Below are 18,282 nucleotides of genomic sequence, written 5' to 3'. Positions count from 1 at the left end.
TTAATCATTCTGATGTTTGTGTGCTAGTCTTTGTTTCTTCACCATACCATCATTTCTTGCATTGAATGCTTTAAGTAGTGGAGTGCTCTCTTTGAAGCCATTGTACGAATATTGCTAGAATCTATTTGGGACCTCTTATGAAATTTAATCATGAATTGCCAGGCCTGCCAACAGGGAGGAGCAAAGGAGGTAAGAGCCCTGTGGCTCAGGGATCCAAATTGGCCCAGGGCTCCAGTTGACATTGATGCTACTGCAATACCAGAGCACCAAGTCCTTTAAATTGCCTCTGAAGTTCTGTGTAGCATGCTCCGGGCAACACTGAGGCTTTGTGGTAGAAGCTAGCTCTAGCCCCAGCCCCACTCCTTCCTCTGAAGGCCTGGCACCTTCTAGAGGCATGGATCTGGGTCTGTCCACCTCACATTGTCTTACTCATTTTCCATCACATAGTTTGCATTCCCAGTTTGAATGACTTCCTAAATCACTACACTTTTTAAAGATTTGGGTGTTGAGATACCTAGTTTAGACTTTCTTGCTCTAAGAAACAATAATATATCCCTTTTATTAACTTCCTATATATCATATAATTCAGTTCAAAACTGCCTTGCTGATTTTTCCACTTAGCATTTAAACTTATTACATTACCAGTGCAATGGAAATGGATATTGAAGTTTCTAATATCACCAATTAAGATATAGGTACATTAAAAAAATATTCGTAGGTTAAGTTAGGGCTGCTGTACAGTTGTGATGTTGTGTTGTATTAATATCTTGGCTTGAGGAATCAGCAGCCTGGCTGTAGCTTCAGTTGTGTCTGAGCAGGCTACAATGAAGTTGAGCTGCTGTGAAGGATGTAGTTGGGACTTTTGAAAACTGATTTGAAAGCAGAGTTTCATGAGCAACTCAAGCATGCAATGGATAGGCCTTATTTAATTGTTCAAATGAAGATGCCACTATTAGGCAGTTATCAAGGTATAGAAGTATTTTGATTCCTCATTCATGCAGATGTGCTGCTCCCACTGCAAGATCTTTCTGAAGACCCTAGGGTGCTGTGGTGAGCCCAGAGGGGAGGGCATGATATTGGTAATGTTTGTGACCCAGAGTGAAACGTAGGAACTTGTAGTGAGCTGGATGTATAGGTACATGAAAGTAGGCATTTTGCAGTTCGAGGGACAAGAGCCAATCTCCTTGTTGTAGTAGAGGAATGATGATACAATACATACTTTAACACAACACACCACAGAACAGCACACATCAAAGACCCAAAGTCCCACCAACCGCAATAGAACACTGCTTCATAGTCATCTACTGTGGAGCCACACACAGGGGCACTCCTCAAAGAAGTAGTGAAGCTACTCACCTGCAGTAACTGATGTTCTTCTAGATACGTGTCCCTGTGTATGCGCCACAACCCATCCATCTTCCCCTCTACTTCAGCTCGCACTCTTGGTCCAGGTAGAGAAGGAACTCAGGGGTGGCAGGAGGTGCAAAATCTCTGTACTGTACATGAGCCACCGTCGGGGTACTGCTGCTAAAAATCTTCTACCCAGAAGCACAGGGCATCTCAAAGAACGTCAGTTACTGCAGGTGAGTAGAATGTACAAAAGTACCTTACATGTCTGAACCCCTAGGGTATATACATGATATGGCTCTGTACATGCTGAAGTAGTGCCTCCCATTTCAAGGTAGCTATTGTTAGCGTTACTGACAACTGCCAGCAGATTTTTTTCTTTTGCTGTAGAGAGAGGCTCTGACAGTGAGACGTTACCAGAGCTTCTCACTGAAGTGGGTAACAGCACATCACTGGGAAGAGTGTAGAAACAGTCTGCCTTCCTAGTGCCTGTACTCTGCCATAAGTTTAAGACTTAGTGTGATACTTACGAGCAAAGAGGGACCCAGGTACTGTAGTAAGCAGACTGGGTCTCCCAACACAAAGGTTAAATTTAGCTAAGGTAATGGGCATGTAGGATTTTTTGTTGTGGTAACCCGTTTTTCCTAAATGCTGTGTTCCCTTTTGCAATTAAATGCTACTTTATTTTGAAGATGTTGTTTTTGAATCCCTGGCACTTGGGATTCCTGTCCTGGTTTTGATGGCTAGATTGTGGGGTTGGACTGCACAAGAAGGATGTGAGACACAGAATCTGCTGCACCAATAAACAAAAAACAAAGTCTTCCACCCCCTTAACAGATAGTCCTGTACCATCTTAAAGACTAACAGTTTTATTTATTAGTTAATGAGATTTCATGGTCTTATGCACAAAAGCTCATTACCTAATAAATAAAATTGTTAGTCTTTACGGTTCTACAGGACTGCTTGTTTATTTTGTGAAGCCACAGACTTACATGATTAACACCCCTGAGGCTACATCTACACTACAAGATAAATTTGATAGTTAATAAATTCAATTTTTAACTTAGCTCTTATGAATTCGGAATCTCCACAAACCTTCTTGAAATCCGACCCATCATTTTTCCATGTCGAGTTTCCTTGTTTCCATTATTCTATGCGGGTTCGACAGCATTAGCAGTGCATTGTGGATACCTGTCCCACCGTGCCTTACCTCTAGTTGGTTGTGGGGGTTTTACTCTTGAATCCCAAAATGCAAAGCCCTGTCACAGAGTTCAGAGCACCCCAGTAATATAATTCAGACTTCCCCCAAACCCATCCGCGTTCCCTGTGCTTAAAGTCCTCTGCAGATGTTGGCGTAGCAGCAGGCAGCTGTGCTATCAGCCCTGTCTGGCCCCGCCCCCCAATTCCGTCAGCTGCGTTTCTCGACCTTTATATTTTCAGGCATGGGTGCTGCAGAATTCAAATTCTAATTCAATCAAAAATTCATGGGCTTCCTGTGACCAGCTTCCTGCACACCTGGATGGAGAGAAGTGCAGAAGGAAGTGGCCATACATGGGTGGTGACCACATATTTTTGTGCGATATGTACAAGACACTTCTGGAGGCTAAACAATTCGAATTAAAGACATGGTGCTTCCACGCTAGCTTTTATTCGAACTTCTAAATTTGAAATTGACGCTATACCTATCCAGTGATATTGACATTTTGTTATTGGTATTAGAGCACACTAATTTGAGCTAATGGTATTTATAATGAAGACAGTGACATTTTAATATCAATTTAAATTCAAATTTTTATCTTGTAGTGTAGATGTAGCCTGAGGTAGGATCTGCTTAAGGGCAAGACTCAGAGCTAGTGAGACCAAGGGCTGGGAACAGTGATCTGTCATTATCCAGACCTAAAGGGATTTAGAAGCCAAGGTATTCAGTGGTTAGACTTAGCTACCGCAAGCTGGAGTCTGTTCAGAGAGCAGTGTACGGCAAGATTGTGACAGAGGTCATTGTATTGCTGTATGATGTACATTCTTGAACTTTTCTCTGAAGTGTTTGGACCATATGAACTGCTGGTTGGATCTAATATCGCAAAGGAATAGTTAGAGTTTGTCATGTTAGGTGTATCTGCATAAAACAAAAAAGCAGACTTGTAGCTCTTTAAAGACCAACAAAATAATTTATTAGGTGATGAGCATTCGTGGGACAGACCCACTTCTTCGGATCTGGAGAATTCTGAATTTTCTATTTCCTGGAAAATTTCACCTAATTATTCTGTTAGTTTTTAACGTGCTCCAGGACTGCTATTTTGTGTTGCAAAGGAGTTATGGTCCAGTGTGCTCATCTGGGACTTAGGGATGGGCTAGGTTAATTCACTGTCTCTGGCCCAGGCTTTCTGTATGATCTTAGATGAGTCACTCAGTCACTGTCCTAATTCACCATCTGTGAAATGGAAATATTAACACTTCCATACCTCATGAAGGTCTAGTGAGATACGTAGGTTACAAGATTGAGGTACTTAGGTCATACAGTGGGAGCCATATAAGTGCCTAAGATAGCAATTTGTATATTTTTTTTACTAAATTATAAATTCTCATTATTTGATCCAGTGCAGTTTGTGGCATATATACGCAGAGAGACAGACATCTTGACTTGTGTGTCAGCTGTCCTGAGAAGATTTAATTGTTTTATATAAAGGACTTCAGTGCACTCTACTTTGCCCCTTAGCTCCTAATTTAAATAATGCTCCCAAAGTTTTGCCTCAGTCCTGCAGCCTTATATGAGTTATTGGGTGAAAGTCCTAATTGGTTCATTTGGAATTTATTGTTACTGTTCACGTGAGTGCAGTAGAGCAGTTCATATGTAATTTTATTTGTAGTTTCTTTTCTGTTGTGCAAGTATGTTGCAGAGGACTCTGGGCAGTGATCATAAATGCCCTACTGAATATGTTCTAGTTCAGCAGTCAGCAACCTGCAGCTCCAGAGCTGCATGCGGATCTTTGAGGAGTTATTTGTGGCTTCTGACACTGACTCCTCTGCAGCTCTGGATGCCGTAATGTGATGAATGTCAGAGGCTGCTTTGCCTTGTGAGCTGTGCATGCTGTAGGGGCCAGGCACATGCGGTCTCCTTTTGCTGCCTGGACTCCAGGGGGGGTAGGAAAAGGGGGTGGAGAAAAAAGGGTTCAAGGTGCAGTGTACATGGGTCATGGACTCAGGCAGTGCAAAGGGTCTGACCCAGAGCTGGGCTGGAAACCAAGGTGAACGGGGTGGTGGGAAAAACCAACAGTCAGGGGTGTGGGGGTGTGTGTGTGTCAAGAGCCAGTTGCCAGCAGAGAGCGCCCGGGGCTGCATTATCTCCCCTGCCAGGGTGTGCATGTGGTATGTCCCTTCCCCCAAGTATGGCTGTAAGCTGGGCAGGGGCTGGAAAGCACACAGCGAGCGGGCATTGGCTGCAGCTGCCAGGCAGTGTGGGGAGTGCAGGTCCCAGTCCCCTCCCTGTGTCCTCCGGCACCGTTTTCCCTCTCCTCCTGTAGCCCTATCATGGGCATTTGGGGTTGTGAGTGAACTGGTGCGTGATTGTGGGAGGTGGTCAGTCTATGTCCCATTGGGGACATATGGCTCATGGGGAGGGGAGACCACAGCCTGAGCATGCAGTGCTGGGGGGCACCTGGGGCGGGGGAGAGAAGGGGTGCAGTAGCATGGGAGGCAGCTGTGGCATGAGTGGGTGGGGTGGATGTGAGCCTGGGGGTGCTCGGGGGGGGGGGCGCAGCTGTGCATGGTGAAGTGGTGACATGAGGAAAGGACTGTCTGCTTTTCGCATGCATTGCAGCTCTTGAAGTATTTATTTGGTAACCAAGTTTGGATAAATGGCTCTTCTCACTATTTTGGTTGGAGACCTGTGTTTTAGTACCTAGAGCAGGGGTAGGGAAGAAGCCAGATATGGTTTGCCAATGTTAGCCCCGGTAGGCCTCTGATGCTAAATTTATCTGCATGTCAGCAGGTATTGCTGCTCACCACTCCTTTTTTCCTGGGATTGTCATTCCTAGGCAGTGAGAGCTGTGGGACACAGCATCCCAGGCTGCAATAATTCTGCAGCCAAGGGGAGCTGCGAGTGGCCCTATCTGCAGACCTGCAGATAAATATAATGCTGTCAATCCACCAGGGGCTAACCCTGGTGATGAGCACTGTCTGGCCTGGGGACTGCCTACTGCCTGCCCACCCTGATCTCGACACAATGAATATACTGAGTTTTCTGCCAATTGCCATTTTGTAAATTAAGTGTTGTGCATGTTTTTTCTTGATTATATATGATAATTAAAAAATCTTTAATGTAAATGTATTTGAGAGCCAGTGCAAGAAAATATAATTGATTAAATATACAGGGGACTTAAGATGTGTATTTATCCAGTTGTCTTATCATAAAAATATATACCAGAATCCTTTTTTAAAGTATTTTTATCTGATGGATCATAATAATTTTGTTATATAAATATGAATTTTGGCAGGGATACTGTTAGGTATGCACAGAAAAGATCCCCATAATTAGGCCAACCCTTGTGTTGTGAGAAAATGTGTGCCAAATCTAATTTTGAATTCAATGTAAGTTCTGTGTAAGGGAAAATAAATCATTTAAAAATGCTCACTTCATTTTGTCCCTGACTCATGTTCTTTATAAGTGTCAAACTTTTTTTAAAAAAAACTTGTAAGTAAATGTATTTTTTCTGATAGGGAAAGTCAATGGAGTAATAGTGCTAACTTGAGCCATTCATAGTGTGTGGGTGGCATTGTGTATGCTTCCCAGTAAAACTCTGCCAGCGTACCTAAGTTCTGACTGCAACATATCCTGCTGTTACAGTTCTAGGCATCTCTTCAGAAGAGACTGCCAATAGCACTGATTTTGTTCCAAACTGTATCATAACTTTCTGTGTACACAAATGAGAACTCAGAAGAGACCACCAAACTTATTTAACTTGAGATCTGTGGCAAAGTTTGACCTTTGGTTTCCATAGTGAAATGGCAAGTGCACTAACCTGCTGTGCTATTTGGCTACATGTATTTAATGTTTTGATTTTGCTACTAAATGAAACCCTGCTTTCTAAGTGGCAGATAAAAAAATAAAAAATTCATTCATTTAAGGTCCTCAAATTAAAGAATTATAAAGAAAATGTTGATAGAGATCAGTTGAAGTGTCATAGCTCAGTTATAAAAATGAAAATATAAGTATGGATTTGTGTATATGTAAATTTGAAAAATTGTAAGCTGCCGTGTGTGCATGGAAGTAAGACCAAATATAAATGTTTATGCATTGTACATGTATAAAATGTATATAATAATATTTCTCACTTCACAAAGTCAGCTATGAATGGCAACACAAATGCTATAATAACATCTAACATAGATAATTGCATTATAATTAAGTGTAAAATACATTGGTGAAGGAATATAGAAATATTTAAATTCAACAGGCTAGTACATTTGCAGTTTTCTTTTATTAGGTGTGAAATCTAAGAATCCCCTGCCAAATCTTGAGGGCTCTGTCCAGAATGTTGAATTGAAGTACTGCAGCACATCATTGGTCAAATGTGCCTCTGGGACCGTGGGATCAATAAAAATTTGTGCCAAAGCCCCAGGTATGTGCAGCTGGACCATGTAAAACTTTATTGCCTATATAGGAGAATTGGCCTTGTTTTTTACAAGGAGAGTTACTGAAACAAGAATTTACTCATTGTTCCTATGAATCAGAGAGGGTGTTTTTTTATTTTTTTATTGTGTCAGGGCATAGTAAATTCAATTTTGACAATAAATAAAATTAAAATCTGTTGGATTTTCAACTCACAAACATAATTTAACACTGAAGAAAAATAATAAAAAAACTAGACTTTCAAATAAGATAGTACCTTTGTGTTTTGCCTCACTTTCTATATAATTATGGTGGTATAGTATAGTTACTTAAATATCTGTCATTATTTTCAAGTAAGGTGCAAGTTAAATTTTGAGTTATGGATTTTTTACAAGGTTTTGTGGTGTAATGACTCTTTACTGCCTTCAGTGAAGAAAAGAGTATACAGTAATTCAATCCATACAAATACCTTATATAGTCAGTGTTTAGAGCTTTTTAAACCCAGGAATTATAATTAAATGTGATTTAGGAATTCCCAGGTGATTCTTGAGATAAGTGACTATTTTATTAGTCAGAAGATAGAACAAACAAGTCCCATTGAATAATTTGTAAATTACTATCAGGGAACATTATTTCAAATTCTACTTTGTATAAAGAAATTTGCAAAATAACTTCATAAGGAAGTTGTTTACTACTTTAATAGTTAGTGGTGAGTACTTCTTTGTATTTTGTTACTTTATTCTATACTTGTGTATTTAATAGCTGCCCTACTCAGGCTGGTGAAAGTTAATGTTGAGTCACCTTGTTGTAATAAAAGGTGTAAAAAGTTTAACCTTTATTTAGGTGGTGGTGGAAAAGAGAAGCTGATTCCTTTAATTCAAGGGCCTTCTGACACCCGAGACCTACACAGCAGCAAATGGCTGAATGAAAGTAGAAAGCCAGAATCTCTCTTAGCTCCAGATTTGGTAGCCTTTACAATCCAGAGTCCACAGTGTATGAACTACTGCCATAATTCTGGTAAGTGCAAAACTCTTTTTAAGATGGTATCATATTTCATTTTCATATCCAACATTTTTTTCGATGGGGGATTTGATATAAAATGTGACAGATGCCAGAGTCACTCTTTCACATACTGCATGCATTATAATATCAATCCAGTTTACTCTCAACCACAAAAACACAACGTACCATTGTAAAATATATTTGCTTAGGCTATGTCCACACTGAGATAAATCTGAATTTTTTAAAATTGATTTTTGTAACACTGGGTTTTACAAATTCAAATTTAAGTACCCTCATCTCTACACAACATCAACTTACTGCTGCCACACTCAATTGCCAAACATAGACTGTTGCAGCATTGCATTGTGGGAACGTCATCCCCTCAGTTCCCTCATACCCATAACATTCTGGGTAATTTTGCTGGTGCAGCATGGGGAAAAATGCTCCACAAGTGGTTGTGGGTATGTGATGCCATCTTTCCACATTACATTGCCCTCGTTCCCCTCTTGTGGAAAGCAAATGGCCATTTTTCCAGAAGGAAGGAAGGAAAAGTGCGGCATCAACAGATATCACCAAATTAACTAACATCTCTTGCTTCTATAACTGAATTGCTTTTTAGAACTGAATTATCAAAGATTTTACAAAAATCAGCAGTTGTCTGTGTCTTCTCAACTGGCCCTCCAGCCACTGTTCATCTCTGTTGAATACAGAAACATTGTCCCTGAAAATAATACAGGGACAATGCAAAGCTTGAAGAAAGAGGAGGATAGTAAAGGTTTGGAAAAAAGGGATTTTGTGATGCAGGGTTTTTGGTTTCCCAGTTCATTACACAGAGGTGCCCAACACGGGGGAATGGGGCTCTCCAAATTTACACACACATGAATGCTTCTGTGCCATGGGATCATCCAGGAATCTCTGTTTTCTCAGTTGGTCCTGCAGCCACTTTTCCCTGTGTTAAGGGGACCAAAGATTGAAGATAGAAACGGCTAGAAAAGGTTAGGAAAAAGATTTTTGGCTTCCCAATTCACTACAGAGTTGTCTAACATGGGGGATGGGGCTTGCCAAATTTCAGCAAGCAGTGTTACTCATGTGGGGGCAGCCCCGATTGACTGTTAGGGGGACAGACCCCTCATCCCATGGTGCACAGGTTGAGGGAACCAGAAAGGAGGTTGGTTGGATCAGCGGATGAAGGGCCAGTTGATGAGTTCCCTTCAGTGTTGCTCAGGTGAGGGGGCCAGTTCCGATTGACTGTGGGGGGGCAGCCCCCTCAATCACCATAGGGAAGTGTGGGGTCCATGGCCGCTGAGCCAGATGACGTGTTTCTCCCTGTGGCAGCAAGCCTCTGAAAATCTTAGCCACCGGGGGAGCCTTCCCCCCAATGGCAGCAAGTTTCCAAAAGTATTTTTGGGCGGGGGGGGTGTGGGGTCCGTGGCTTGAGGGCAAGTTGAGAGAGGCCCCCTAGTAGCAGTAAGCCCACGAAAATCTTAGCTGCTGGGGGTGGGGCAGGGGCTGATGCTAGCTCAGGGAAAAAAAAAATCCAAGTGCCCAGCTTGCAGAGGTAGTGACAGAACCATGAAGTCCATTTTGGGGCTATTTTTACTGGCTAGGTGCGCTCACTGCAGTGATATGAAGAAAGAAAGAAGTTTCTCAGCATCTCATACAAGCTTGACCCCACAGCCATATGCTTCCTGGTGCTGAATTCAAAATCGCAGACTTCCTGTGACTTAATTCCTGTGCACCTGGAGAGGTGTGGAGATGGAAGCTGCCAGAGCAGAGGACTGTGGGCATTGTGGGATACATACAGGACACATCTGCGGGCTAAGGAATTCAATTCAAAGACACGGTGCTTCCACACTAGCCTTCATTCAAATTTTTACATTCAAATTTGATGCTATACCCCACCCCCTGCTTTTGACCACGTTATGATATCAATCTTAGTACTAAAATTGAGCTAATGGTATTTACAGTGAAGATAGTGATGTTGTAAAATCAAGGTAACTGCCTTAAATTTGAGGTTATCATGTTGTGTAGACCTAGACTTAGACAGGGCATGTTTAATCAACTTTGTTTTCTTTTTTAAAAAAGTGCATGCTCTTTTCTGCCTGAGTTTTTAGTTTGACAAAGTCCATGTTGTAGATGTTGTTTTTCCAGTTTCATGTTTAACTATGGTGTCGTATACAGAAGCACAAGTTAGTTCCTGAGTTGATATTGGATTCAAAATGACTCATAAAAATCTGTAGCATAAATAATTTCCATTAAAGGTTAGTGAAAAACCTAGTAAAAATTGCCAATTTTGGAGATCTTACATTTAGCCTAATCTATCTTGCTACAGTGTTATAGGTGTAAAAGGTAAACAAGTTGAGAGTTTCTGAATAGTTTATGTAAGAGTTGAAGAAAGTTGCAAGTTTAAAAGTTTGGTAATCTCTATCTAGTATGAGGATTCACGTGGCATGCTCATGAATTCTGGGGTATTTAAACAGCATTAGCCACTTTTGGTCTGTTTAAATGGACATTGTCAGTCTGAAATCCAGTTAGTTAAAAACAAGAACATAAAAGCAGTATTTTATCTGGCCTTACATCTCACTGCTAATATGCACTGATGCCATAATCACATTTTCCTGTTTTTAAAAATCTTCTCATCCTTGACACAGTTTTAAAGATTAAAAAAAAAATACGGGACTTTGACAAATGTACTGTTTGTATCTGGGCAACAATAAAATTAGCTGCATTCAAAGCACTGCTAAACAAAAATAAATTTCTGTAAGCACAAAAGACACATGGAGCTTATGCTAAGATCTCTTTGACTATTTTGTGTGCTGTCTTTTTTGTCCCATTTTTCATTCCAAAAGGAAGGGGAAATGAAAGATTGTCAATTTTCTGCATTGCAGACTCTTTAACAGACATTCAGTTTTATAGACTCATGGATTCCAAGGCCAGAATGAACCACTATGATCATCTATTTTGACATCCTGTATAAAACATGCTATAGAACTTCTCTGAAATGTTCCTAGAGCATATCTTTTAGAGAAACATCCAATTGTGATATTAAAATTGCCAATGATGGTGCATCCATCACAACGCTCAGTGAAGTGTTTCAACAGTTAAACATCCTCATAAGAACATAAGAACATAAGAACATAAGAATGGCCATACTGGGTCAGACCAAAGGTCCATCAAGCCCAGCATCCCATCTGCCGACGGTGGCCAATGCCAGGCGCCCCAGAGAAGGAGAACAGAAGACAAGTGATTTATCTCCTGCCATCCATCTCCTGCCATCCATCATAATAATTAACATGTTGTCTTACTGCCATCTAAATATGTTTTGCTTCAATTTAGAGCCATTGTATACCTTTCTCAGCTGGATTGAATTGCCCATTGTCAAATATTTGTTCCCCATATACATGCTTATAAACTGTGATCAAGTCGCCCCTTAACCTTCTCTTTTATAAGCTGAACAGATTGAACTCCTTGGGTTTATTGCTTTGAAGCAAGTTTTGCAGTCCTTCAGTGATTCTTGTGGCTCCTCTCTGAAACCTCTCCAGTTTGATTTGGCTGCTAAAGAGTGCACAGTGCTGAAAACTGATAATTTTTCATCTACCTTTTGGAATGAAAGCCATGAAAAAGACATGTAAACGAAGTATTTGTTTTCCATCCGAGTGTTCAAAGGGTCTAATGAACATCATTTGAAGCAGCTAAGAGGAACAAGTAAAGCTAAACTGGATAGTTTGAGAGATATAATAGATTTAAACTAAGTTGGTATGGATATGGAAGAGGAAGAGGTATCGAAATCTTATGATGCGGTCAGTATAGAAGAAGAATGAAAAAGTGCATTTCAGAATGGTACTAGAAACAATTCCTATAACCAAATAGGAATAAGGGGATTTCGAAGTGTGCGGGGTCCTTTCGAAAAGGACCTTATGTAGATGAGCCATGTGCGATCGAAAGTGGCACTTTTGAAATGCCATGGCTGCCATTATGCTAATGAGGTGTGCATGTTCATTGCAACACCTCATTAGCATATCCTGAAGTGTCTAATTAGCATCCCCATTTTGAAAGGGGGGTACTAGTGTAGACATAGCCTGTATGATCCAAAAAAAGGAAAGAAGGGAAGAAAAAGGATGTTGTACTACCTTTCTGGATATCAAGGCAAGAGATGTGACCAAAAGGGCCAAAAATTGATTAATTATAGATAAATTTCTATTTACTGTGCCTATATAGGAACTAGGGATACAAGATAGATTAATTAAAATAAAGGATAATATTCCAGATCTTGGAAGAGAATTAAATATACCTGCAAATGAAATTCTTCTACCTCCTATTGCAAGTATGAGTGAAAGAAGAATGACTAACTTAATTTTGCACTCATAGTGTAAACAGGAGGTGGCTCTTTGAGTGCTTGCTCTTGTGCGTGCTATTCTAGGGTGTTGTATGATTGATGATTTTTGCCTTAGCAGTACCTGGAGCTGTGATGCCCTCTAGAGTGCTCTACTCATGCCAAGGTATGCCAGGCACCATTGGCCCATGTCCTCCCACTTCCTTCTTATTGCTTGTTGTAGTCAGTTGGAGTTCCTCTCTTGCTTTTCAAGAGCTAGTGGTTTTTCCTCTATCCTTGACTTTGTGCCTTTTGCACATTGTTGGTAGTGTTAATCAGCTGTTAAGTAGCTTTTTAGTATTTGTTGATAGGCTTCCTGCAAGAATTTTTCATGTCCCAGGTTGTCACGTTTAGGCCATGCTCAGACTATATACTCAATAGTCCTATGCCTGTGAGTGACACGCTACCTCCCCTCACAGCTGCCTTAAGTGCTTGGAGGACTTATATGTCAGGGAGCATAGCCATATCTTCAAGAACTTTGACCTTGCATCCAGGAGAGGGATATTAGCCTCATGTCTCTTCTGATGGAGTTTGCCCTCTGCCTGGCTTCTGAGCCTCCTATATAGGCAGCACTGAGCTCTGCACAGCATGATGCTGGCACCTTTCTCTTCCTAGCACTGATTGTCATTGCTGGTACTGAAGAAGAAGGCTAAAATACACCCTCCAGCACTGAGCGTGAAGGCCTAGGAGTATCCAGTAAAGGGCCTGGACGAGCCTGCCATCCTTCTCTGGAATAACGTGTGTGCTTTCATGAATGGGTCACATAAAGGTCTACCGCTGACTCCTCTGAGCAGTGTGGGACCCAGAACACTGCCTTCATTGTCATTGTGGCAAGTCTCGGCACAGAGAGCCCAGGTTTCCACCTGCTCCTGTGGTGTCTGCAGTGCCACAGGACCAGGCTGTGGCTCCCTGAGAGGGAAAGCCCTCCTTTAAGACCCCTTGGAGACAGGAGAACACCATCAGTCACTGGATAAGAAACTTTTGTCTGTTCTGCATAGAGAATCATAAGGCAGGTCCCGATCATGGTATCAGTTCACCTGGACTCTCCTAGAAGCTGACAGCCATAACTAGTGAACAGATTCCAGCATCAATGGCTCTTTCCTGGTCATTGGAAGGTGGTTCCTCTGGCGCAAAGGCTCAGTTTAGCCCATTGCCCCAGTCTTAGTGACAGGATTGGACACCAGAACCTGTTCCATTATTTGTAGCACTGCAATGGTAGTAAGGCCAGTGTCCAATGCAGTGGCCATTTTGGGAAGTGTGGGGTGTTCTGGGAATGATGATACCCCCCTTGCCTTGCTCTTTGATGGCTGCATTAGAGCAGTCATCTGGTTCCAGGAGCATACTCTGGGTGGAAGATCATCTTTCCTCCTCCTCCTCCCCCCCCGCCCCCGCCCCCGCTCCAGTGGTATTTGCACTTCCACCAGTATCCAAGTCCTTCTCATCTGCCCTGTATTAGGTGGTCACATGACCTTCCAAGGCCAGCTCTCCAGATGGCATTAGGGGAGGCATCAGGCCCTTCTCTGGTGGGTGGCCAAGAACTCAGGGCTTGAGATGGAGGAGGAGGAGGATACTCTTTTCAATGTCCTCTTGGCCTTCATGCCCATTCAGGTTTGTCCTCTCTGTACACTGGGGTCCTCAAGATTGGTAAGGGATTGTGGGAGGCTCCACCCTCCTGCCCACCTCAAAATAGGGAAAAAAATATTTTGTGCCAGCTAAATGTTTTCATACCCTTATATTCACCCATCCCCAGGCTCACTGGTGATATCTACGGCCAATGAAAAAGACAAGCACCTATCACCTTTACTCCTACAAATAAAGAATCTGAGAAACTTATTTGGCAGAAACAGTTTATTGAACAGGCACCCTACGATGCTTTGTGGCAAACCTAACAGGCCATGGTGGGACAGTATAATTTTCATCTTTCCAAGATTTCCTTCCTCATACTCAAGAGTTTGGTACACTAGTGCAGTAAGGTACTGCAGCAGCCAAACGCTCTCTGCAAAAATAGCATTGGATGCGACAGAATTGACAGCAATGCAGTTCCTGGCTTCAGATGGCAAACCTCTCCCGGGAGATGCAGATTTTGATTCAGGACCACTCCTTTGATGGAGCGGATCTTTTCTCAGACCAGATAGACACCAGTCTATGCAGGTTGAAGGACAGTAAGGTCACCCTTCACTCATGTGGAGAACATACCCCCATCAGTGAGCTAGAAAGCAGTTCTGGATTCTGCCTCCATTGAGGCCTTGGCTGGCCCATCAGGAATCTGTAAGATGAAGGAATACTGGGTTTAGTCATCGTCACCCTCTCTTCCTCCCACTTGTCGGCTCAGCCCAGGCATGCTGTGCATCCATTGGGTGAAAAGCAATTGTTTTGAAGGTGTGTTGGGAACCATGCTCCAGTCTCCCAACCAGATTCTTCCCATCCTTTCTTCAGCTGCCTCTTTCCTAACACTTGGCCTGGTTGTACTGCTGGCTTCTGGACATAGTAGTATGAGTTTACACCCTGAAATTTGCAGATACCCCTCTTTCCTGCACCTCCACTTCCATGTCCTGTTTCATAGATACCTTGCACGAACAATTCCTGGGTCAGCATGTCAAGTTCCTGTAGTTGGGGGCTGTGGAGGTGGTTCATCTGAAAGTGGAAGGGAGAAGATTCTATTCTCAGTGCTTCTAATCTTGAAGGCCAAGAGAGGCCTCAGACCCATCCTGAACCTGCATGGTTCCAAAAAAATCTCCCAAGAAGATGAAGTTGTGCATGGTCTCCATGGCTTCCATTATTCCTTCCCTGGATCCAGGGGACTGGTATAGCACTCCCTATATAAAGTATGCTTACTTCTGTGTCTCCATATTCCCAGGGCATAGCTGCTTCCTGCATTTCATAGTGGCTGAGCACCACTTCCAATTCATAGTTCCACCTTTTGACCCTATCTACCCAACATATCAATGTCAGGGATCTCAAGGTTTGTCCTGCTGCCATCCATTCATACATTCATATTGCGTTATGCACTGATGCAGCAAGCTCAAGTTGATGCTGGCTTTGGCAGAGTTGTGCTGCAAGCTGCACAATGGTGATCTCTGAGCCCAACCTCCACTGATACTGCTTTTGAGTCACCTAGAATGGAAATGACATGAGCAAGCACTCAAAGAAATAAAAAACCTACCTTTCCTAAATATTGTTCTTTTGAGATGTGTTACACACACACACACACACGCACACCATCCCTGTGACAGAGTTGTCAGCAAGAAGGAACTGAGAGGGCCTGGGTGTTTGGTACCTGATCTCTGATGTTTGTGCATGAGGGCAAGCACATGTCTAGAATGAAATGGGCATGAGCAATGCATCTTGAAGAACAACAGTTACGAGAGTTAGGTAGCTGGATGTTTCTTCCTAGATTGTGAATGAACTTCTGGCATCCACAGCTAGTGGAATGGGTGAACTATTTTTCAAATGGATATACATTTTTAGGAGGAGACTTTGCTCCATCTGCTGCCCATGGACCCAGGGCTGCCCCCCTTCCTCACATGCCTCTTGCACATTGGGGCACTGGAGCCCCACACTTCCTAAGCCTCCTCCCTCCCAGCACTTTGGGAAGGATTAATCTGATTTGCAATCCATCCCTGCTCCTCCCGCTCCCTCCCAGAGCTGGAACAGCTGCAAATCAGCTGTACCTGGTGTTCCAGCTCTGGGAGGGTGAGGAGTGGGGAGCATGAACCAAGCAATTTGCATGCTCTGAAAGCACTGGAAGTGAGGGGGGAGGGGCAGTTAAGTATGGTGCTCCGGTGCACAAGAGGAGGAGGGAAGGGGAGCACATATGGATGCCAGGGGACTACAGGTAGAAAGCCTTTGGGCCACGGATTGTTGCCTCCCAATGAGGTGAAGAAGGGCCACTCATGCAGCTTACTCGTTATTCCTGGTTGCCTGTCCCTTGCATATACTAATATGATGTCATAGAAAGGGGATGACTGGCAGGATGTTGATATTAATTTTGGTTGTACCCTCTGACCCATATTTGAAACAGCCTGGATATATTGACTTTCAAAGTGATATGTGGAACCCATTAGTTTCACCTGGTGTTTGAAGACAGCTGGGGGACTTGGAAGATGAATGGGAGTGTTAGGCAATGTCTACCTTACAGGCTAAATTGGTACTCTTGTGGTCAATGCAGCAAAGTCAGTTAACTGGGTCTGGTGAAGACCTGCTAAGGCAATGGTAAAGTGTTCTGCTGTTGATGTCCCGATGTCATCTCCCCACAGATGGAAGCTATGTTGATAGTAGAGTGTATTTTAGCATGGAGGTAGACACCACTGTATGTGGACCTAAGTTATGTCAAATTCAGCTACATAATTTTTATAACTGAAGTAGTGTAGCTTACATCAGCTTAGTGTTAATGTAGACCAACCCTTTGTGTTGATTTATGAACCTCTAGTGAAAATATGATGTGAGCTTATTTAACTCTTTTGTTTTATATTTTCAAATAATTGGCAAGTCGTCTGTCTATGAACACTTTTTATTACTTAAATCAGAAGGAAATATAATGATAACTGTTATTAGCAAAGACCTTCTTTGAACAGAACATAAATATTGAATACCACAGTAGTGAAGCAAGGAATTAAATCATGTCACTTTTGGGTTCAGTTGAGATAAATTAGTACATCCAGTGGACAAGAATCACATTAATAATGAAATAATTTTCTAGTCTTATGAGGGAATAACTAACAGTGGAAAATAAAAATTTTCAAACCATTTTAAATGTTATCAGAAAATTGGATTAATTTAAACTAACTTTACTATGCTAAGTTTTCAAGCATTTTGAGACTTTCTCTTTAAAAGTATTTGAAATAAATAGCTGCATATTTTCACAAGTCTCTGAAAGCAAATTGCTCTGAAATGGAGTATTTGTAAGTATGTATATGTTTCTCAACTTCCCAAAATCCTATGAATTAGAGTGCTCTCAAATTTGCAAAAGTGTAATAAGTTATAACACTACAACAATGCAATCTGATACTTGCCCTACTATGAAAACATTAAATTTGTTCATTAGGGTCAGTTGGAAAGGAAAGTGTGGGCTTAAAATCCATTTCTTTTTCTTTTTGTAAAAGCCCCAGGGTTAAAATGAAGTTCTGAGTGGCAGTTGTTTTTGATTTTACCATTCCGGTCTGAAATACTGTAAATTCTAGCAGAATTTAGTTTTAAAGTTTAGAACAGTGATGTTTTATCAACTTTTAATTTGAAGATGGATACAGCTGTATGCGTTGGAAAAAGACCTCAATGAGGGGTGCAAAAGTACCTTTTAAAATATTTTTAACGGGACAAGTAGGATAGAATGCTCATATATTGCAGTAAATAAAGACAATTCACATTTGTGGTTTGGGCATAAATGTATAAAAATTATACCCATCTATCCTGTTACATTTCCTTTCCTGTCCCTGAGGAGTTTGCTATGTACTTTATCTGTTACTGTTGCCAGTTTTCTATCATGTTCCCACTGGGCTTTTGGTGCAAAAAACCTTATCCTCTCGATGACAGAGCTTGCCTGAATGATTTCATGCTCTTAGCATTTTTCTTCACAGGAATTAGGAGCAAAAATGTAACTACAGCTGAACATAGCGTCTATTTTTGTAATTTTGAAGTTTAGACTGTGTTATTGGAACTAAATGAAGAGATGCAGGTGTTCTCCAGTTCAGGTCCTTTGGGATTTTTTGATGGTAGATGCTTGAAAAGAAAATGCATGTGTTTCCAGAGTCAAACAGCAGCTGTGGACAAGGATTTATGTTTTTCTCAGAACTTTGGGACTTCACAATGTTACATTTAATCACATGCACAGAAAAGAGAGCAAATGTTAAAGATGTTACATATAAAACTAGAGCCTGATCTCTTTACCATACCAACTAGTCTGGGGAATATAGGAACAAAGTGATTTTTAATTTTAATATCATCAATTTCAGAAGGT

General features: G+C 41.7%; 1 protein-coding gene across 8 annotated transcripts in view; it reads left to right on the top strand.

Annotated features, from left to right (window-relative positions):
- VPS13B (vacuolar protein sorting 13 homolog B) overlaps window positions 1-18,282 on the top strand; it is a 903,527-nt gene that overhangs the window by 344,040 nt on the left and 541,205 nt on the right. For all 8 annotated transcript variants that reach the window (XR_012644370.1, XM_074986872.1, XM_074986870.1 and 5 more), the window contains 2 exons: window positions 6,831-6,965; window positions 7,799-7,972. Coding sequence is in view for 7 of the 8 variants with exons in the window: in XM_074986872.1 (XP_074842973.1) it covers window positions 6,831-6,965; window positions 7,799-7,972 (309 nt within the window). In the remaining variant the exon portion in view is untranslated. The remainder of the gene's footprint in view (window positions 1-6,830; window positions 6,966-7,798; window positions 7,973-18,282) is intronic.

Source organism: Carettochelys insculpta, chromosome 2 (assembly GCF_033958435.1).
Source record: "Carettochelys insculpta isolate YL-2023 chromosome 2, ASM3395843v1, whole genome shotgun sequence".
Lineage (NCBI taxonomy): Eukaryota > Metazoa > Chordata > Testudines > Carettochelyidae > Carettochelys > Carettochelys insculpta.
Note: the sequence above shows the minus strand (reverse complement) of the source record. Positions and strands in the feature narration are given on the sequence as shown.